The 19782-nt window shown below is 44.5% G+C and overlaps 1 protein-coding gene across 1 annotated transcript in view; it reads right to left on the bottom strand.

Annotated features, from left to right (window-relative positions):
* The window catches only part of LOC125484259 (probable voltage-dependent R-type calcium channel subunit alpha-1E), a 201933-nt gene that overhangs the window by 157891 nt on the left and 24260 nt on the right, over positions 1 to 19782 (bottom strand). The window contains exon 2 of the mRNA XM_048602251.1: positions 14160 to 14632. Coding sequence (XP_048458208.1) covers positions 14160 to 14623 — 464 coding nt within the window. The 5' untranslated portion in view covers positions 14624 to 14632. The remainder of the gene's footprint in view (positions 1 to 14159; positions 14633 to 19782) is intronic.

Here is a 19782-nt window from a genome sequence, read left to right as displayed (position 1 = left end):
GGGGGGAGGAAGGGTAGGAGAGATGGTGATAGGTGGATGCAGGTAGGGGGTTATTGTGATTGGTCAGTGGGAAGGGTGGAGCAGATAGGTGAGTAGGAAGATGGACAGGTTGGGTCAGGTCAGGGAGGTGAGGAGGAGGGGGAGGGCTGTATGTGGGATAAGGCAGGGGGTGGAAGGAGTTTGCAGCTGGTGAAGTCAATGTTGAGGCCATTGGGCTGTAAGCTCCCAAGGCGAAATATCAGGTGTTGTTCTTCCAGTTTACGTTTGGCCTCACTTTGGTGACAGTGGAGGAGGCCAAGGATGGACATGTCACCAGGGGAGTGCAAGGGGCAATTAAAATGGATGGCAACTGGAAGGTCAGGTTGGTTCGTGCATGCAGAGCGCAGATGCTCTGTGAACTGGTCCCTGAGTCTGCATTTAGTCAGCCCGATACAGAGGAGACCACATTGGGAGCAACAGATACAGCATGGTATGTTGCCTCCATGGGGCCAGGGTCAGGGATGTCACAGAGTAGCTACAAGACATTCTGGAGTGGGAGGGTGAACAGCCGGTGGTCATGGTATACATAGGTACCAACCACATAGGTAAACAAAGGGATGGAAACCTGAAAGCTGAATGTAGGAAGTAAGGAGATAAATTAAAATGCAGGACCACAAAATGTAGTCATCTCAGGGTTACTCCCATTGCCACATTCTAGCGAGAGCAGGATTAAGAGGATAGCTCAGATGAATATGTGGCTGGAGAAAAGGTGTATAGGGAGGGGTTTAAATTCTTGAGGTTTCGCGACTGTTTCTGGGGAAGGTGGAGCCTGCCCAAGCCTGAAGTGTTGTACCTGGGTAGAACTGGGACAGATATCCTCACGGGTATTAGTTAAAGAATCAGTTACAGTTGTGAGAAGGGTTTATATACCAAACAGGTTAACAAATGAAGCTTTTATGGGTGAGACGGAGATAGAAGAACATTTATGTAGACAAATTTCTGCCTGTAGGAACAGAAGGAAATTTTAACTATCCCAATATCAACTGGATTTCAAACCATATATGGGGCACTGAGGGGGAAAAATTCATGTAGTGTGCAGAATTTTTGAGAGGAGACGGAATTCTGGATTTAGTTTTGGGAAATGAAGGTGGGCGAGTGGGTGAAGTGACAGCGGGTGACTGTACCACAGTTAGGGATAGTGACCACAGTTCGGTTAGATTTAGTGTTGAAAGACAAGACTCTCCCATATGCGCGCACGCACGCACACACGCACACACACACGTATCGTAGAATAGACATGAAATAGTTGACATTTCATTTAGACCACAGGACTATCCACCCTAACTGTTAGATAGCTGGCTGACGAGATTAGACAGGACAATAGGACAGAATAGCTGACAAAGTAGGTAGTTGACTAAATTATCAAACTAAAATGAGAGCACATGATGTGCACGAGGGAGTGACCACACTAGAAATGGAGAACGGAGATAAACCATGATTGCTGGACAAGTTGTTTATTTCTGTGTATAAAAAGCTGTAACTCATGCTCATGAATCAGAGTGAGTTCGGAATTCCTGTGTGTCTACCAAGGACTCCTCTCCCTGCATGTACCAGTAACTGCTTGTAATAAACCTTTCGATTCGCTTAAACAAACTCCTCCGCCTCAGAGTTGTTACTGCCACCCGAGATGGTCGCTCTTACAGGTATCATTATGGAATAGGGCAGAGATAAATTGAGAGTAAAAGGTTTTGACTGAGGGAAGGGAAATTCTGCAAAACTGAGAAGTAATTTGTCTGAGGTGGACTGCTAAAGGATAAATCATTGGTAAACCAGTGAAAGGCACAAAAAAAACTCAGATCTTTGGGGCACAAAACAGACATGTCCCCTCCAAACGTAAGAAAGATACTGCCAATTCCAGACCACTCTACCCTCGAAAATCTCTTGGTCACTTCACTAAAAACACTCAATCAAGTTTGTGAGACACGATTTTCCTCACACAAAACCATGCTGACTATCCCTAATGAGCCCTGGCCTCCCCAAATGCGTATAAATCCTATCTTCCAGAATCACTTCCAACAGCCTACTCACCACCGAAGTCAGACTCTCAGGTTTAATATTCCCAGGCTTCTCCTTACAGCCTTTCTTAAACAACAGCACAACATCAGCAACCATCCAGTTCTTCGGTACTTCACCCATGTTTTTGGACGAGTTAGGATCAATCCTGAGAGATTGGATGAGGTGTCACTTAGAAAGGTATGGACCAGTCAGGGATGGTCAGCATGGCTTTGTTAAGAGAAGGGCATGTTTTACCAATTCAATTGCATTCTTCGAAGAAGTGACAAGGAAGATTGATGAAGGTAGTGCAGTGGATGTGGTCTACATGAATTCCTGTAAGTCATTTGACAAGGTCCCACATGGCAGACTGGTCAGAGAAGTAAACGCCCATGAGATACAGGGTAACGTGTCAAATTGGATGCAAAGCTGGCTTAGTAACAGGACTCAAAGGGTAATGGTCAATGGCTGCCCTTGCATGGAAAGCTGTTTCAAGTGGTGTTCCGCAGGGCTCAGTATTGGGGCCCCTGCTGTTTGGTTATGCTTTGGACTTGAATGGTTTTGGGAAAGGGGTGGGTGGGGTGGGGGGGGGGGGGGGGCTGTGTGGGGAAGGGATGTGTTAGGCACAATTGGAAAATTTGCAGACGACACAAAAATTGTCCCTGTTGGGGATAGTGTAGAGGATAGAACATAGAGCATAGAGCATAGAACATAGAACAGCACAGCACAGTACAGGCCCTTCGGCCCACGATGTTGTGCCGACCTATTATCCTACTAAGATCAATCTACCCTGCATACCCTACATTTTACTATCCTCCATGTGCCTATCCAAGAGTCGCTTAAAAGTCTCTAAAGTATCTGACTTCACTACCACTGTCGGCAGCGCATTCCACACGCCCACCACTCTCTGTGTGAAGAACCTACCTCTAATATCTCCTCTATACCTTCCTCACATCTCCCCTATACCTTCCTCACGTCTCCCCTTCTCTGCTGTAAGATCCAAAATCATATAGATGGATTGATAGAGTGAGGTAATGCATTTCGGGAGGTCAAACAATAAAAAGGAACACACATTAAACGGGAATATACTGAGAGGGGTAGATGAAGTGAAAAGATCTTGGTGTGAAAGTGCACAGGTCCCTAAAGTACAGGTAGATAAGGTTGAAGATGGTATTTGGAGAGTACTTTCCTTCATTGGCAAAAGGAGGGAAAAATGGTGAAACTATATAAGACACTGGTGAGGCTACAACTGGAATATTGCATGCAGTTCTGCTCACCACATTACAGGAAGGACGTAATTGCTCTGGAGAAAGTGCAGAGAAGATTTACTGGCATGTCGCCGGGGCTGGAGAATTGTAGCTACGAGGAGAGATTAGAGAGGTTGCAGTTGTATTCCTTGGTATGGAGAAGGTTGAGGGGGGGGATGGTGACAAAATTGTGAGGGGTAGAGATACAGTAGACAGGAGGAACCTGTTTCCTTGGCAGAGAGTTCAAAATGCAGGGGATGTAGATTCAAGTGAAATGGCAGAAAGATTAGAGGGAATGTGGGGAAAGCTTTTTCACGCTGAGGGTGACGGGTGTCTGGAATTTGCTGTCTGAGCTGGTGTAATTGTGTAATAAAAGATATACTTTTGGCTGAAGGTCCATGCTTTATCAGGATGAAGTAAATTTTCTCTGCACCATTGCACCATGCTTTTGAGGTGATGTCTAACCAGTTTTGTTCAGAGACCCTAAACATTTTAAAGACGTACCCGGATCAGTACCTTAAGAGCTGTAAGCTGCCGGGCTATGGGGCATCTGCATGAAGATGGCATTAGAAAGGGCATCTGATGTCGACGTGGACAAGATGGGCCGAATAGCTCCCTTCTGTGCTGTATCATTTCTATGGTTCCTAACTTCAGGGAGGAAGAAATGCAGGGAGGGAGGAGGAGGAGGAGAAGTGCACAGAGGGGAAGGAGCGCAGGGAGGGGAACACAGAGAATGAGAGAAGGGGGAAACACAGAGGGAGAGAGAGAGAGAAAGACAGAGAGCGGAGAAAGTGTATGATGGAGAAACACAGAAGGGAGAATGTATGTAGTCGCAAAGTGTCTATAAGGGTTAATACTGAGGAGTACCTTAAGTACCATCAGCTAAAGTAGTGCACTGAGTGTGGATACAATCACCAATGGGTGAGACCTGACATTTGATTGTCCTCAAACCCTCTCTAACACTATTTATGATATCAATGTATCCTGTAGTCAGTTACTGACATATGATAAACATTAAAGAGGAAAGTGTGAGATGAATTCTCAGTTTAGTGCACATTATGACATAAACACTGGTAGAGGACTGACCATCTGAGTGACAGAGCGAGAGAGCTTTATAGTGTTTTGTATTATATTACGTTATAATCGGAATGTTTGCTGCCTCTTTGCTGCCCTCTCTGTTGGGGAGGTGTAAATAAATTTGGTTAATAATAGCTGCTTGTAGCTGAGCAAGTGTTAGTCATACCCTGTACAACACGCGGCTGCAAAATGTCAGAGAGGCTGAGTGCTTCATTAAAGCACATTTGAGAAATTAAGGAATAAAGAACATGGTGAAGTGCTCTTCAGAATTTCTGAACTTAATTTTGAGGAAGGTTGAGAGATTTTAAACATTGCCGTGCCTATTGGTTAGACAATACCTCAAAAGCATCTGACCCCACCATTGTGCAAAGAACATTTACTTCACCCTGATAAAGCTCCATTTTGTGTCTATTGTGTTCAGAGTGAGTCATCCTGATACATCGTTGTAAATGATAGAACTGAAGACAGGTTTGGGATGAGGCCCTCACATAAAGGACTGGTGTAATTGTGTAATAAAGGATATACTTTTGGCTGAATGTCCATGCTTTGTCAGGATGAAGTAAATTTTCTCTGCACCATTGCACCATGCTTTTGAGATGATGTCTAACCAGTTTTGCTCAGAAGCCTCTGCACTAAGGGCTGTGCTGAAATAAAGTTCATGATGAAATGCTCTTCGAAATTTCTGAACTTGATTTTGAGGAAAGTTGAGTGATATGAAATATTGTGTTCAATAATTTGTATTATAGCACAACCAGGAATGAAATTACACAGTTACACGATGGAGGGTATTCTCAATGTGAAGGCAGGACTTTGTCTCCACATGGACTGTGCGGTGGTCTCTCTTACCAATATTGTCATGGACAGATGCATCTGCAGCTGGCAGATTGGTGAGGATGAGGTCTAGTATGATTTTCCCTCTTGTTGGTTCTCTCACCAGACCCAGTCTGGAGGCTATATCCTTTAGGACCTGACCAGCTCGATCAGTCGTGCTGCTGCCGAGCCATTCTCAGTGGTGGACGCTGAAATCCCCCAACCAGAGTACATTCTGTGCCCTCACCACCCTCAGTGCTTCCTCCAAATGCTGTTCAACCGAAGGAGGATGGTACATGGTAATCAGCAGGAGAAGTGAAGGAAAGAGATGGAAAACAGAAGGGTCCCTAAAAACCCTCTGACTATCTCATCTTTTCAAAGTAGAATTTAAAAAATATTGGAGGAAGTGTCCAAAAAAAAAAGAAAAAATTGCAGTAACTTTCAAAGAGCGAGCATATTCACAGTGAGACGAATAGAATCCAGCAATGCTTCAAGGATTGTGAAGAAGCAAATCCAATTCCAGTTATTTATCCTAAAGATTCTGTTGTTCATCAGATTACACCCAGAGTAAAGCAGCACCCATAACAAGTACCGATTACATTTACACACTGCAGTGTGAGGGGACTCAAACCAATGGGAGAATAACTCCAGCAAAAATCAAAGAGTAATTCCAGGATAGATCCCAATATTAGCAAGAAAGATCCCTGATCAAATCACTGCCCATTCGAAAAAGATTACAACTTCACTGTCCCCATCAAAAACACCCAGGAATAGGGACAGCACACGGTTAGATAAAGAGTAGAGCTTCCTCTACACTGTCCCTATCTAAAACTCCCAGGAAAGGGACAGCACGGGATTGGATGCAGAGTAAAGCTCTCTCTACACTGTGCACATCAAACACTCCCAGGACAACGACAGCACGGGGTTAGATACAGAGTAAAGCTCTCTCTACACTAACACTGCCAGGACAGGGAAAACATGGATTAAATACAGAGTAAAGCTCCCTCTCTACTGTCCCCCCACCAAACACACCCAGGACAGGGGCAGCACAGGGTAAAGCTTCCTTGCCACAGCCCCTCTCGTGGTGAGCTGGTGAAAAGCTGCGTTGAAGGATTCCTCAGGTACTCTGTGAGTTCATTGCCAGGAGCAAGTGGTGGGAGTGGAGTCATTCTCTCAGCTGCAGTGTGACTCAGAGGCAGCACAGGCTGTGTGTGAGAAACTGAGAGCAAACCGGAGATCAGCACGCTGTGTCTCACGTGACAGGATCCCTCGTTGTTCATACATTGCGACAAGTTAACACCATGAAGAGACATCTGCTGCTCCCGAGGCATTTCAGCCTGCAAGCTTAGATGATCAAGCCAGTGTGCATGGTGGCAGGAAGCTGCTATTATTGTGGGAATTCATCTCAACTAGTTCCTTGTCCAGTAGCTGCAGCTGCTATGTGCGCTGTAACTCACCAAGACTTGTCCCAATGGCACGCCCAAACACCTTTACACCGTGGTTACAGTCTGAACTACCTCTTATCAATTACAATGAATTCACCAGAACTGTGGGTCTACCTAAAGCACATAGATTGCAGTGGTTCAAGAAGGCAGCTCACCACCACCTACTCCTGGGGCAACTAGGGACGGACAATAAATTCTGACCCAGCCAGCAAAACCCACACTCTATGGTTGAATACAAGGTAAACTGAGACATCTTCTGTTACTTCATCTACCTTCCCAGTTTATCCTTCTGTTTCTTCCTCCTGACTGATCTTCCTCGTAAACATATCTCTAATGGTCACCTCAATCGCTCCTAGTTCTACATTCTAACCTCTCAGAAAGATGCACTGCAGAAATTCACCGAAGCCCCTGAACACTGTCCAAGCCCATGACCACTTCCATCTAGAACGACAAGGGCAGCAGATACGTGGGAAGACCACCCTCATCAAATTCTCCACCAAACCACTCGCCGTCCTGACTTGGAAATATATCACCTTTCCTTCACCGTCACGGGGTCAATTTCCTGGCATTCCCTCCCTAAGGGCATTGTGAATCTACCTACAGCACTGGGACCACTGTGGTTCAAGAAGGCAGCTCACCACCCAGATCCCCCTAAACCCTTCCTATAGATGTGGAGCTGGAAAAATACAGCAGTTAAACGGCATCTGAGGAGCAGGAAAGTCAATGTTTCAGGCCAAAACCCTTCACCTGGACTTTGCCCAGTCCAGGTGAAGGGTTTTGGTCCAAAACGTTAACTTTCCCTGCTCCTCGGATGCTGTCTGACCGGCTGTGCTTTTCCAGCTCCACTCTAGCTTCCAGCAAGGGCAGTCCTTACTGTCTGCAAGTATGATGAGCACTAGTTGTGCCAGTGACACTTGTAATTTGGAGTGAATTTAACAACATCGCGAGTCGAAACTGAGAATGGCAATGTTTGAGGCCTGAGAGATATATTAAAAAAAATGCTTTGAAGTGTTTGCTCCATCTGTTCGTTTCAGTGAATGAGGAGAGACTGAAGAAGTTGGGACTGTTCTCCCTGGAGAGAAGGCAGCTGAGAGCTAGATTTTCAAAGTCATGAACGGGCTGGATAGGGTAGAAACTGCTCCCACCATTAACAAGAACAGGGACGAAAAGGTTGGAGGGGGTGGTGGATGAGACTGGGGATGGGGTGTAGATTTAAAATGATGTGCAAATGAAGCAAGGGTGATGTGAGAAAAAAACATTTTCACTCAGTGAGTAGTTAGGGTCTGGTATGTACTGCCTGGAAATGTGGTGGATGCAGCTCATTCGAGGCATTCAATAGGGGCATTGGATGGTTATTTGGTTAGAAATGGTGTGCAAAGACCTGGGGAAAAGGCACTAGGTAATAGGACTGGTGGAGGCACAATGGACTGAATAGTCTCCCTTCACGCAGTAACAATTCTGTGATTCTGTCACCCCATGTGAGTGCAGTGTGGACCCCAGTTCACTCCACACTGGACTGTTCCATCCCACTGGTTGCTGTGGAGTGGTGATGAACATAACATTTCCCCTGTCTAGCTGTCAATGTTCACAAAGATAACACCGCGTGGAGTTGGAGGAACACAGCAGGCCAGGCAGCATCAGAGGTTCACAAAGACCTCTGTGTCCAGTCAAGGGTTGGCACCCTCCAGGATTGCCTTGCCCTTCGGGGACTGAAGACCCTGGAAGCCCCCAGGCAAGGAAGCTGACAGTGCACATTGACAAAGATGGGGCACGAATTGTTCACATTCTTGGGAAACTTTCAATTATTCCTTTTCCAAATTATGGGCGATTAGATAAAAGATGGACAGCCAGGCAGCACCCAATGGTGAATGGTGCTGGAGTCGAAGGGTCATTCAATCAGATTTGTCAGTCGTATGGGAAAAGAGCCCCTGTATCTATGTCCGACAAGTGATTCCCAAGTTGCATCGCTCCCTTATCCCTTCTGTACAAGAGCTATAGAAAGTGATGAGTCAGCACACACCATTTACACCCCTTGAGTCTCCTCTGTCATTCAATAATGACTGATCTGATAGAGGACTTGCCTTTATTTCATCGCCAGCACCCTCTATAACCTTAACCCACTCTCGTCGATCAAAACTCTGCCTGACTCAGCCTTCAATATTTTCAATGGCCCCTTCCCCGGTGCTTTCTGGGGAAGAGAATTCCAAAGGCTAGTGATGATCTGAGGGAAAATTATTCCTCTTCATCTCCATCTTAAACAGGGACCCTGTTATTCTGAAACTTATTTCTAGATTCTACCATGACAGGGGGAACACCCTCTCAGTGTTGACTCTATCAAACACCCTCTGGACCTTCCATCTTGTCCTCTCATAAACGGCAATGAATATCAGCCTGACCCGCACAACGTTTCCTCAAAAGATAACCTCTTCATGAATGAGCTGCTTCCAAAACAATCCTTAAACTGAGGATTGCACTAAATACTCAAGGAATGACCTCAGCAGTGCCCTGCGCAATCGTGCCAAGACCTGTCCCCTTGTGATAAACACCATTCCATTTGCCTACATAGATCATAGAATCCCTACACTGTGGAAACAGGCCATTCGGCCCAAGAAGTCCACACTGTGCCTCCGAAGACCATCCCACCAATTTCCCCATGTCTAACCCACCTAACCTAAACATCCCTGAACACTATGGGCAATTTAGCATGGCCAATCCACCTACCCTGCACATCTTTGGACTGTGGGAGGAAACCGGAGCACACGGAGGAAACCCACACAGACACAGGGAGAATGTGCAAACTCCACACAGAAAGTCACCCGAGAGTGGAATCGAACCCGGGTCCCTGGCACTGTGAGGCAGCAGTGCTAACCGGTGTGCCACCTTCTCAATCATTTGCCGCACCTACACGCTAACTTTTTCTGATCAGTGGCAGATGGAGTCTAATTTAGATAAATGTGAGGTGCTGCATTTTGGAAAGGCAAACCAGGGCAGGGCTTATACAGTTAATGGTAAGGGCCTGGGATGTGTTGCCGAACAGGGAGACCTAGGGGTGCGCGTACATTGTTTATTGAAAGTGGAGTTGCAGGGAGACAGCGTGGTGAAGAAGGCATTTGGAATGCTTGTCTTCATTGGTCAGAGCATTGAATATAAAAGTTGGGAAGTCATGTCGCAACTATATGGGACATTGATGATGCCACTTTTAGAATATAGGAAAGATGTTGGTAAACTCGAGAGGGTGCAGAAAAGATTGACAAGAATGTTACTGGGACTCAAGGATTTGAGCTGTCGGGACAGGCAGAATAGGCTGGAGCATTTTTCCCTGGAGCATTAGAGGCTCTGGAGTCACCTTATAGAGGCTTAGAAAATCATGAGGGGCCTGGGTAGGGTTGAATAGTTAAAGTCTTTTTCCTAGTGTAAGTGAATCCAAAACTAGAGGAGATAACAAGGTGTAGAGCTGGATGAACACAGCAATCCAAGCAGCATCAGAGGAGCAGGAAGGCTGACGTTTCGGGCCTAGACCCTTCGACGACATAGGTTTAAGGTGAGAGGGGAAAGATTTAAAAAGGGACAACCTTTTCACGCAGAGGGTGGTGCATGTATGGAATAAGAGTAAATGATGGAGGCAGATACAATTAAAATATTTGAAAGGCATCTGGATGGGTATGTGAATAGGAAGGTTTTAGGGGGATATGGGTCAAATGCTAGCAATTGGGACTAGGTCAAATTGGGATATCTGGTCAGTGCAGACAAGTTGGACCAAAGGGTCTGTTTCTGTGCTTTATGACTCTATGACTCTATGTACCAGAAGCAACATTCTGCAGTCTCTCTCCATTTAAAAAAAATGCTGCTTTTCTAATCTTCTTGGCAAAAACATAACCTCACATTTTCCCACATGACACTCCACCCACTGTGCCTCCTAATCCAAGTCAGCCACCTCCAGTTGGCATCTTGTGCCTTTTCTCCATACTCCCTCCCACTTGTACAGCTCAGCTTTGATGGCAAGAGGTGTCTGGATCATAGGAATTCACACAGTCCATGTAGACCATCAAGGCTGTTTATTTAGACCATGACTAGCCTGAATCTAAGCCCTCCCCTGCTCCCATATCCCTTACGAGCCTTGCTGAACAAACGTTTATCAATACAGGAAGGGTCACCAGACCCGAAACGTGAACTCTGTTTTTTGCTTCACAGATGCTGCCAGACCAGCTGGGCTTTTCCAGTAACTTTGTTTCTGTTTCTGATTTACAGCATCCGCAGTCCTGTCAGTTTTTTAATGTTTATCAATTTCTGTTTTCAAATTTTGACTAAACCTCAAAATTCAGCAATGTTTTATGTGGGTTTTTTTTAAAGCACTGCCCTCTCGTTTTAATTTTAAAGTTACACACCTTAAAACTACACACAGCCCCCCTCGCCATGAGGTAATAATCACTGATGAGGCCAGCATTTGTTGCCCATCTCTTGAGAAGGCGGTTGTGACCATAAGGACATAAGATACAGGAACAGAAATAGGCCATTGGACCCATTGAGTCTGCTCTGTCATTTGATCATGGCTGATGTTTCGCAACCCTATTTTCCTGCTTTCTCCCCTTAGCCCTTGATCCCCTTACTAATCAAGAATCTATCTCTGCCACTTAATGAATTGGTCTCCACAGCCCTCTATAGCAATGAGTTTCACAGATTAACCACCCTTTGGCTAAAGAGATTCCTCCTCACCTCAGTTCTAAAGAGTTGTGCCTTCATTCTGACATTGTGCCCTTGGCTCCTAGTCTCCCCTACTCGGGGAAACGCCCTCTCCACATTGATTCTATCCAGGCCTCTCAGTATTCTATACATTTCAATCAGATCCCCCCTCAACCTTCTAAACTCCATTGACTACAGACCCAGAGTCCTCTATCGGTCTTCCTATGACAAGAGTCTGAGCTGCTTTCTTGAATCACTGCAGTGTAGAAACATGCACAGAGCTTTTAGGAGGAAATTCCAGGATTTTGATCCAGCAACAGTGATGGAACAGCGATATATTTCCAAGTCAGGATGGTAAGTGACGTGGAGGGACACCTGCTGGTGGTGGTATTCCTCTGTATCTACCGCCCTTGTCCTTCAAGTTGGAAGTGTTCGTGGGTTTTCACGGTGCTGTCTAAGGGGCTTTGGTAAATTTCTGCAGTGCATCTTGTGGATCATACACACTGCTGCTGCTGAGTGTGGGTGGTGGAGTGAGTGAATGCTTGTGGATGTGGTGCTAATCAAACAGGCGACTTTGTCGAGGATGGTGTTAAGCTTCTCGAGTGTTGTTGGGGCTGCACCCATCCAGGCAAGTGGGGAGTATTCCATCACACTCCTGACTTGTGCCTCGTAGATGGGCTTTGGGGAGTCAGGAGGTGAGTTACTTGCTGCAGTATTTCTAGACTCTGACCTGCTCTTGTAGCCACTGTGTTTATATTGTGAATCCAGATGAGTTTCTGGTCAATGGTAATCCCCAGGATGTTGATAGTGGGGGATTCAGTGATGGTAACACCATTGAATGCCAAGGGGTGATGGTCAGATTGTCTCTTGTTGGAGATAGTTATTGCTTGGTGTTTGTGTAGTACAAATGTCACTTATCAGGTTGGCATCATATTGGATTTTTCATCAGGTACTGATGAAATGGCTGAGGACTGAGATTCTTCAGGAATCCCGTAGGTCACATTCCCACTTGGAAATCTCTCTCTCCCCTCGGTCCCCTCCAAAAATGGACCTTTGTCAGAATCATGCTGGTCAGGAATGGAGGGGACCAGGATTGGCGAGATATACCATACTCCAAAGAGAGAAACTTTTTATCCCGGGCCCCCATGATTTAAACCATTCAGGGTCAATCTACTTTCCTCATTTGGAACCCTTTCTGTTCCATAAAATTGCTCCTTATACCTTCCTGGCTATTTCCCTCCTTCCCACCTACCCACTCCCCAACACTGCAGACTCTGGGTTCCATGCTTGCCCTGAGCACCACTCAGGTGACTAGAAGGGAATATGGAATTTCTTGTATGCACAGCAAGATCCCACCAGCAGCAACAAACCAACCATTTTCTCTGGATGCTGATTGATGGGTAAATAGTAAACCAGGTTCACTTAGGAGAACTACCATACGCCTCTTTGATATAGCATGCAAGTATTGCCTTAATCCTACTTCCCTCCCTAAGCCTCCCCTCCCTCGGTATCTCCTTTCTCACCCTGTCCTTCCTTCCTCACTCTCTATTGTGATGTAAGGCATGTATGTACTAATATCATATGTAGTAATATCATTTATTTTAGAGTTATGGATTTTGATCTGGTGACATTTGGCTTCTGGTCTAGGTATATGAGAAGGTTTCATAATTATTGGAAAGCATTTGTTTCATTTCACAGAGGGCATGGTGAGGGTCAAAATATATGAACAGTTTCTCTGGGAGAAAGGGATTGGTTCAGAACAGTTAGGAAATAGGTTATCTTAGAGTGAGGGTTTTGGTTTAAAAATTCCAGACCAGGACTGTTTGGTTAGAAACCCTAAGGGGTTACTTGAAGCTAAGGCGTTTAAGCTCAGTTGTGTAAACAATCAAGAAAAATGTTATAAGCTCTCAAGACCTAGAACTGAAAGAAACAGTTAAAGTCAAGTCTACAGAGGAGGGAGTTCTCTCTAGTTGTTGAGAACTGTAAAGTGATAGTTTGGGATAGATGGGATTTTAACCTGCTGTGTGTTTCAACTTGTATTAAATGTGAAAAGCTTGATTTGTTCTATTTTGACTTCATTTCTTTTATTTTAATAAACTTCTATTTTATCATTAAAATGAGATACTCTGATATAAAGGTACTGCTTCACCCTCAATCACTCATTCTTACGTAATGGAATCAATGTACAGTAACACCAGAAAGCAAAACACCCAGAATGCATGTGAAAGATTGTGATAGTGCAGCCTTGTAAATAGTTACTGTTTAAATAAACTTCAAGATACCTGGCTAAAGAACCCAACAATAAAATAATGGCATATTATATATATTAATATATGGGACGATATCATACAGGCTGGTAAACGGTCTGCATGAACGCACTCCTCCTTCACTTTCTCTGCATTTATTAACCACTCACTCTTCACTCACTCACTCCTCTCTCCATTTCTCCCTCATTCACTCTATCCTTCCTCATTATCGTCTCCATCACTCACTCCTCCCTCACTCTCCCCTCTCTCACTCTCCCCTACATCATTCACTCATCCCTCTCTCCCTCAACCTCCCCTCCCTCCCACACTCTTCCTTCCATCCCTCCCTCCCTCCCTCCCTGACTCTCTCCTTCCTTCTAGTTTTTGGATTCCAAATGATGTGATGCGATTTGCTAGTTGAGGTGGTTTACTGTGCTGTTCCTTTCCTTCACTAGCCCTCTAGCCCAACGCCCTTCCTCTTGAATGATATCTTTGAGCGCCGGTTGGCATTGGCTTGTCTTTTCGCCCTGTTGTATGGCCTGGACAGTCAGGATCGGGAACTGCTAGTGAGAGGACAAAGATGGCATGGGTTCCATCTGCGGATGGCACCGACCGGTACTCACTCCCATTCCTTGCGCTTGGCCTGAGGCGTGCTCTGCATTTTATGGGCCTGGTGAGCTTTGATGATGTCCCTCTGTTCCACAATGCCCCCTCGTCTCCGCTTTATGACGTGGGGGCTGAGCGGGAAGTCGGGATCGTCAATGGGGAACGGGCTGAGGCCAAGCATCGGGAGATCGAAAAAGCTGCTGCCCTCGAAGGAGAAATGAGCATCAAGGTCCTGGATGCGAACATCGTACACTGTGTCGTAGCTCGTTGCCTTGGATAGCACATCCTCTGCCAATGACTGAGGGGGCAGCAGCTCACAGGATTGCGCCTCCACCCCAGGCTCCACCAGCCTCAGATGCTGCGAGTGTAAGTTCCCTGGATCCTGCATCGGAAGAAGAGAATCCTTTCCACTGGGCTCCCTTACATGACCAAATGTCTGATCCAAAATGGAGTGAGTGCTTCCTGATGCAAAGCCCAACATTTTTGGCACCTTTGTAAGAGAGAGAGAGAGAGAACAATTAAATATTAGGTCAGATTCAAACAGCATCCAAACTTGAAATAAAACATTTCCCTTTGTTAAATCTCCCGATTCTAATCAATAAGAGGGAGTTCCAAACCCAATCTGACACTGCGTGACATTCGGGCATGTCAACAAAGCGAGAGAGAATTTGAGCAGTGTTTTCAAACAGGGCAAAGTAAGAGAGAGAGAGAGGTAAAGAGTTGGGAAGGGTTTAGTGACGGAAATTCCAGAGTTTGGAGCCCAGGCAGCTGAAGGCGTTGTGGAACAATCTAAACCGGAAATGCGCAAGAGGCCAGAATTAGATGAGCACAGATATCACCCAGGTTTGTGGGAAATTGGAGAGTTGAGGGCTGGTGAGTGTTTGCATCCAGCAGTGTATCTCTCCAACTGTTGTGCCAAAGTTTATGTTAATCCCTCGCAACATAAGAAATTTAATTTGATGTGGATATCATGAGATTGAAGAATTTAACAGATTTTTTATGGCAAGTTAATAGTTGAAAACATTAGATATACAGGTACCTTACTATCTGGGCTAACAGTAAGTTAGTAGGTTACACCTTGATAGCAAATGTCTCGTAGAGTGTCATGCTTCAAGTGATTTGGAGTATGAAATTTTCTTTTAAAAAGTAATTTTTCTTAAAAGTAACTGATATACTGACTGTGTAAGACATAGGTCATGGAGGCGTTTGAAATCAATACCAAGATAGATCTTTAATTGACGAAATGGGCAGATGAATTTCAATGCAGAAAAATGTAAGGTAAATATTTTGGTCAAAGAAACATGCAGAAACAATACAGGCTTAAAGGTACAACTTTGAGGGGAGCACAGGAGCAGAAGGACCTTGTGCATAATTCCCTGAAGGTGGCCAGGCAAATTGAAACAGTTATTAAGAAGACTTATAGGATCCTTAGGTTTATAAATAGAGGCATAGAGTATAAAAACAAGGAAGTGATGCTCATGTTACAGTTGTATAGGACTTTGGTTTGACCACATTTGGAATACTGTGTACAGTTCTGGTCGCCACATTACCAAAAGGATGTGGATGCTTTGGAGAGGGTGCAGAGGAGGTTCACTAGGATGTTGCCTGGTATGGAGGGCGCTAGCTGTGAAGAGAGGTTGAGTAGATTAGAATTATTTGCATTAGAAAGACGGAGGTTGAGGGGGGACCTGATTGAGGTCTACAAAATCATGAGAGGTATGGATAGGGTGGATAGCAAGAAGCTTTTTCCCAGAGTGGGGGACAGAATTACTAGGGGTCACGATTTCAAGGTGAGAGGGGAAAAGTTTAAGGGAGATATACGTGGAAAGTCCTTTACACAGAAGGTGGTGGGAACATGGAACGCATTGCCAGCAGATGTGGTAGAGGCGGGCATGATAGCATCATTCAAGATGTATCTAGACAGATACATGAATGGGCAGGGAGCAGAGGGATACAGATCCTTGGAAAATAGGCGACAGGTTTAGATCTGGATTGGCGCAGGCTTGGAGGGCCGAAGGGCCTGTTCCTATGCTGTAATTTTCTTTGTTCTTTGTTCTACACCTCTACTAATCATGTGGATCATTGTGTTCAGTTCTGGACACCTTGTTTAAGGAAGGATGTTAAAGACATTTCGATAGGTACATGAATGGGAAGGGTTTATGGACAAAATCTGGGCAGTTAGAACTAGCTGAGTGGGCACCATGGTCAGCATGGACCAGTTTGGGCCAAAGGGTCTGTTTCCATGCTGTATTACTCTATGACTCTATGATCTGGAGAGAGCGCAAAAGAGATTTATTAGCGTGATACAAGGAATGAAGGATTTTAGGTACAAGGAAAGATTTGAGAAATTGGGCTTATTGTCCATGGCGCAGAGAAGATTAAGAGGTAACCTTATTGAAGTGTTCAACATTATGAACAATTTTGACAGGGTAAGGAAGGATATTCTGTTTCCACTAGTTGGTATGTCAGTAACTAGGGGGTTACAATTTCAAGATTGTCAGCAAGAGAGCTGGGAATGAGATGAGGAGAAACTTCTTTGCTCAGAGTTGTCAGGATTTGGAATGCACTGCTTGGGAGAGTGGTGGAGGCGGATTCCATAGATTTCAAAAGAGAACTGGATATAATTTTGAAAGTGATGAAGTTAGAGGGCTATGGAGATAGGGCTGGAGAATGGGACGAGTTAGATAGCTCTGTCAGGAGCTGGTACAGACATGATGTGTCGAATGGTCTTCTGTATTGTAAAATTCTTTAATTCTATGATAGATACAAAAGGATGTTACATGCAGTGAAATACGAGCAGTGTTATACGCAGAGAATTATGATCTGTTTATATATGTATAGACCGAAATTGTAAAATAATTAATAAATGGCCTGTTGCATGCACACAACAGTATTAGACTTAATAAGTTATGGTCTGCCATGCATGCAGAGAAACACACAATAAAATAGGGTCTGTTGTGTAATCAGGATAGTATTCTAAGCAGCAAAACATGGCCTGTTATATACACAACACCATGTGAAAACCATTTAAATAGAGTCTGTTATTGAAATATAGGGAGAGAATAGAGAGAGAAATGTTACATCAGGAATGACCATAAGGTGTAGCAGCAAAAGTTGGCCGTTCAGCCCATCAAGTCTGTTCTGCCATTCAATGACATCTGAGCTGATCTGATAATCCTCAACTCCACTTTATTACCTTTTCCCCATATTGCTTGATTTCCTTAATGATTAAAAATCCATCTCTGTCAGCCTGGAATATACTTAATGACCCAGCCTGAACAGCGCTCTGTGGTAAAAAAAAATCCACAGATTCACTACCCCCGGGAGAAAAACAGTTCCTCCTTATCTCTGTCTGAACTAAGTGACCCCACACTATGAGATTGTGCCCCTATTGTCAAACAGTGATCCCTAGTTCTCTATTTTCCAATAACAGGAAACATCCTCTCCACTTCCACCCAATCAGGCTCCCTCAGGGATCTTGTATGTTTCAATCAAGTTACCTCTTTTAAACTCCAGCCAAGCTTGTCCAATCTTTCCTCGTCAGACAACCACTCATTCCGGGTATTAGGCTGGTAAACCGTCTCTGAACTGCCTCCAACACATTTCCATCCTTCCTTAAATAAATAGATGAGTTCTGTACACAGTATTCCAGACGCTGTCTTACTGATGCCCTATATAACTGAAGCATAACCTCCCTACTCTTGCTTTCAATTCCCCTCACAATAGAACATAACATTCATTTGTTAAAGTGTTACATTACACATTACCAGTTCCAAAATAGCCCAATCCCAGGTTGAATCTATAACATATTGATTTGATTTGATTTATTACTGTCACATATACCGAAGTACAGTGAAAATTGTTGTTTTATGTGCTTTACAGGCAGATTGTGCTGTACTATACAAGTGCTTCAGGGTAACAGAACAGAGTGCAGGATACAATGTTACAGCTGCCAAGAAAAAAAGAGATCAGCATTAACATTAAAGAGGTCCATTCAAAAGTCTGATAACAGTCTGATACTGTCCCGAGTACATTCCATGAATTCTTCCTCACAGCTAACTTTGCCAATTTAATTTTCCCAATCTACATGTAGATTAAAGTCACCCATATTTAATGTACTGCCTTTTTTTCACATGCCCTCATTACCTCCTGATTTAGACTTTGCTTTACAGAACAGCCAAATAGACTACTCTCAACAAGTTTTCTTCCCCTTATTATTTCTTACCCCCACCCATACGGATTCTGCACCCTGCGCAGAATCATAGAATCCCTACAGTGTGGAAGCAGGTCATTCGGCCCATCGAGTCCACACCGACCCTCTGAAGAGCGTCTCACCCAGATCCACCCCATCCCTCTAACCCACCTAGCCTGCAGATCCCCAGACACTACGGGCAATTTAGCATGGCCAATCCACCTAATCTGCACGTCTTCCAATCCAAAATCAGTTTTTGCTGACTGTTTATCCCATCTCATACTAACATTAACACTCCACCACCCTTCCTTTCCTGTCTGTTCTTTCAATAGATTCCATGCCCCTGAGTGCCCAGTCACAGATTTGATCTTCTTATCACCATGTCTCTGCAATGGCTATAAAATCATGCCTATTAACCTGTATTTGTGCCGTTATTTCATTCCTTTTGTTGTGAATACTACATACTTTCAAGTTGATTTCATTAACTTTGCCTTCCACCCTTTGTCCCTTACTGGATCTGTTCTTTCTTTTATGTTTGTATACTCTGTGCCTTCCTGTTCCACACTGGGTATCATGGTCAAAATAATTGCCCCGCATGCACTATATCCTTTTGGTCTGTAAGTCTATGTTTTCCCCACTCCCAAACCCTTCCTCTCCCTAATTATTTTAAAGCTCGGTTTACGGCCCTAGTTATTCAATTCATCAGGACACTGTTCCCAGCAACCGTTCATGTGAAGCCCATCCCAGCAGAAATCAAAAACAAAAGCAGAATCCCTGAGGTATTGATCTGTCTACTCCTACCTGACACACAGGCGAACTGACATAGGGTAAATAAAGGCAAGGAGTTCAATTGGTGGCTCTCGGTGTGGGTGGAGTTGGTTTCAGTTCATGGGGCATTGTCATGAGCGCTGGGATAGAAGCATGGTGTTCTAGTAGGATCATCTTTATTTAGACCGTGCTGGGACCGGTGTCCTGGTGACTTGAAATGGTAGGGCTGTCGGGAAGCATTTAAACTCATTAGAGGGCAGAGAGGGGCTTGGGAGAAATTAAATGTACGCCTACAAAGCTAAAAGATTTGATTGCATTAGAAGGAGTTTATTTGGATCGCAAAACCCAGAGTGGGACTGGAAGGGACAGAGAATGCAAACATAAGTAAATACAGTCAAAGGGGAAGAAATGGTAGAGAGGAAAAATTAATATCTCTTTACTTGAGTGCACATGGTCCCTGGAACAAAATAAATGACTTAATGGCACAAATGTACATTAATGGGTATTATCTTACAGCTATTACAGAGACATGATTGCAAGGAGATTAACGCTGGGAACTAAATGTTCAGTGTATGTGAATGTTTGAAAGGGCAGACAAGAATGAAAGGTAGTGGCAGGAGAGTTATACCCAATAACAGATGTAGTATAAAAACCAAAACAACTTCGAATGCTGTAAATCA

Source organism: Rhincodon typus, chromosome 10 (assembly GCF_021869965.1).
Source record: "Rhincodon typus isolate 14 chromosome 10, sRhiTyp1.1, whole genome shotgun sequence".
NCBI lineage: Eukaryota > Metazoa > Chordata > Chondrichthyes > Orectolobiformes > Rhincodontidae > Rhincodon > Rhincodon typus.
The sequence above is the reverse complement of the archived record's forward strand: the minus strand, read 5'-3'. Positions and strand labels throughout refer to the sequence as shown.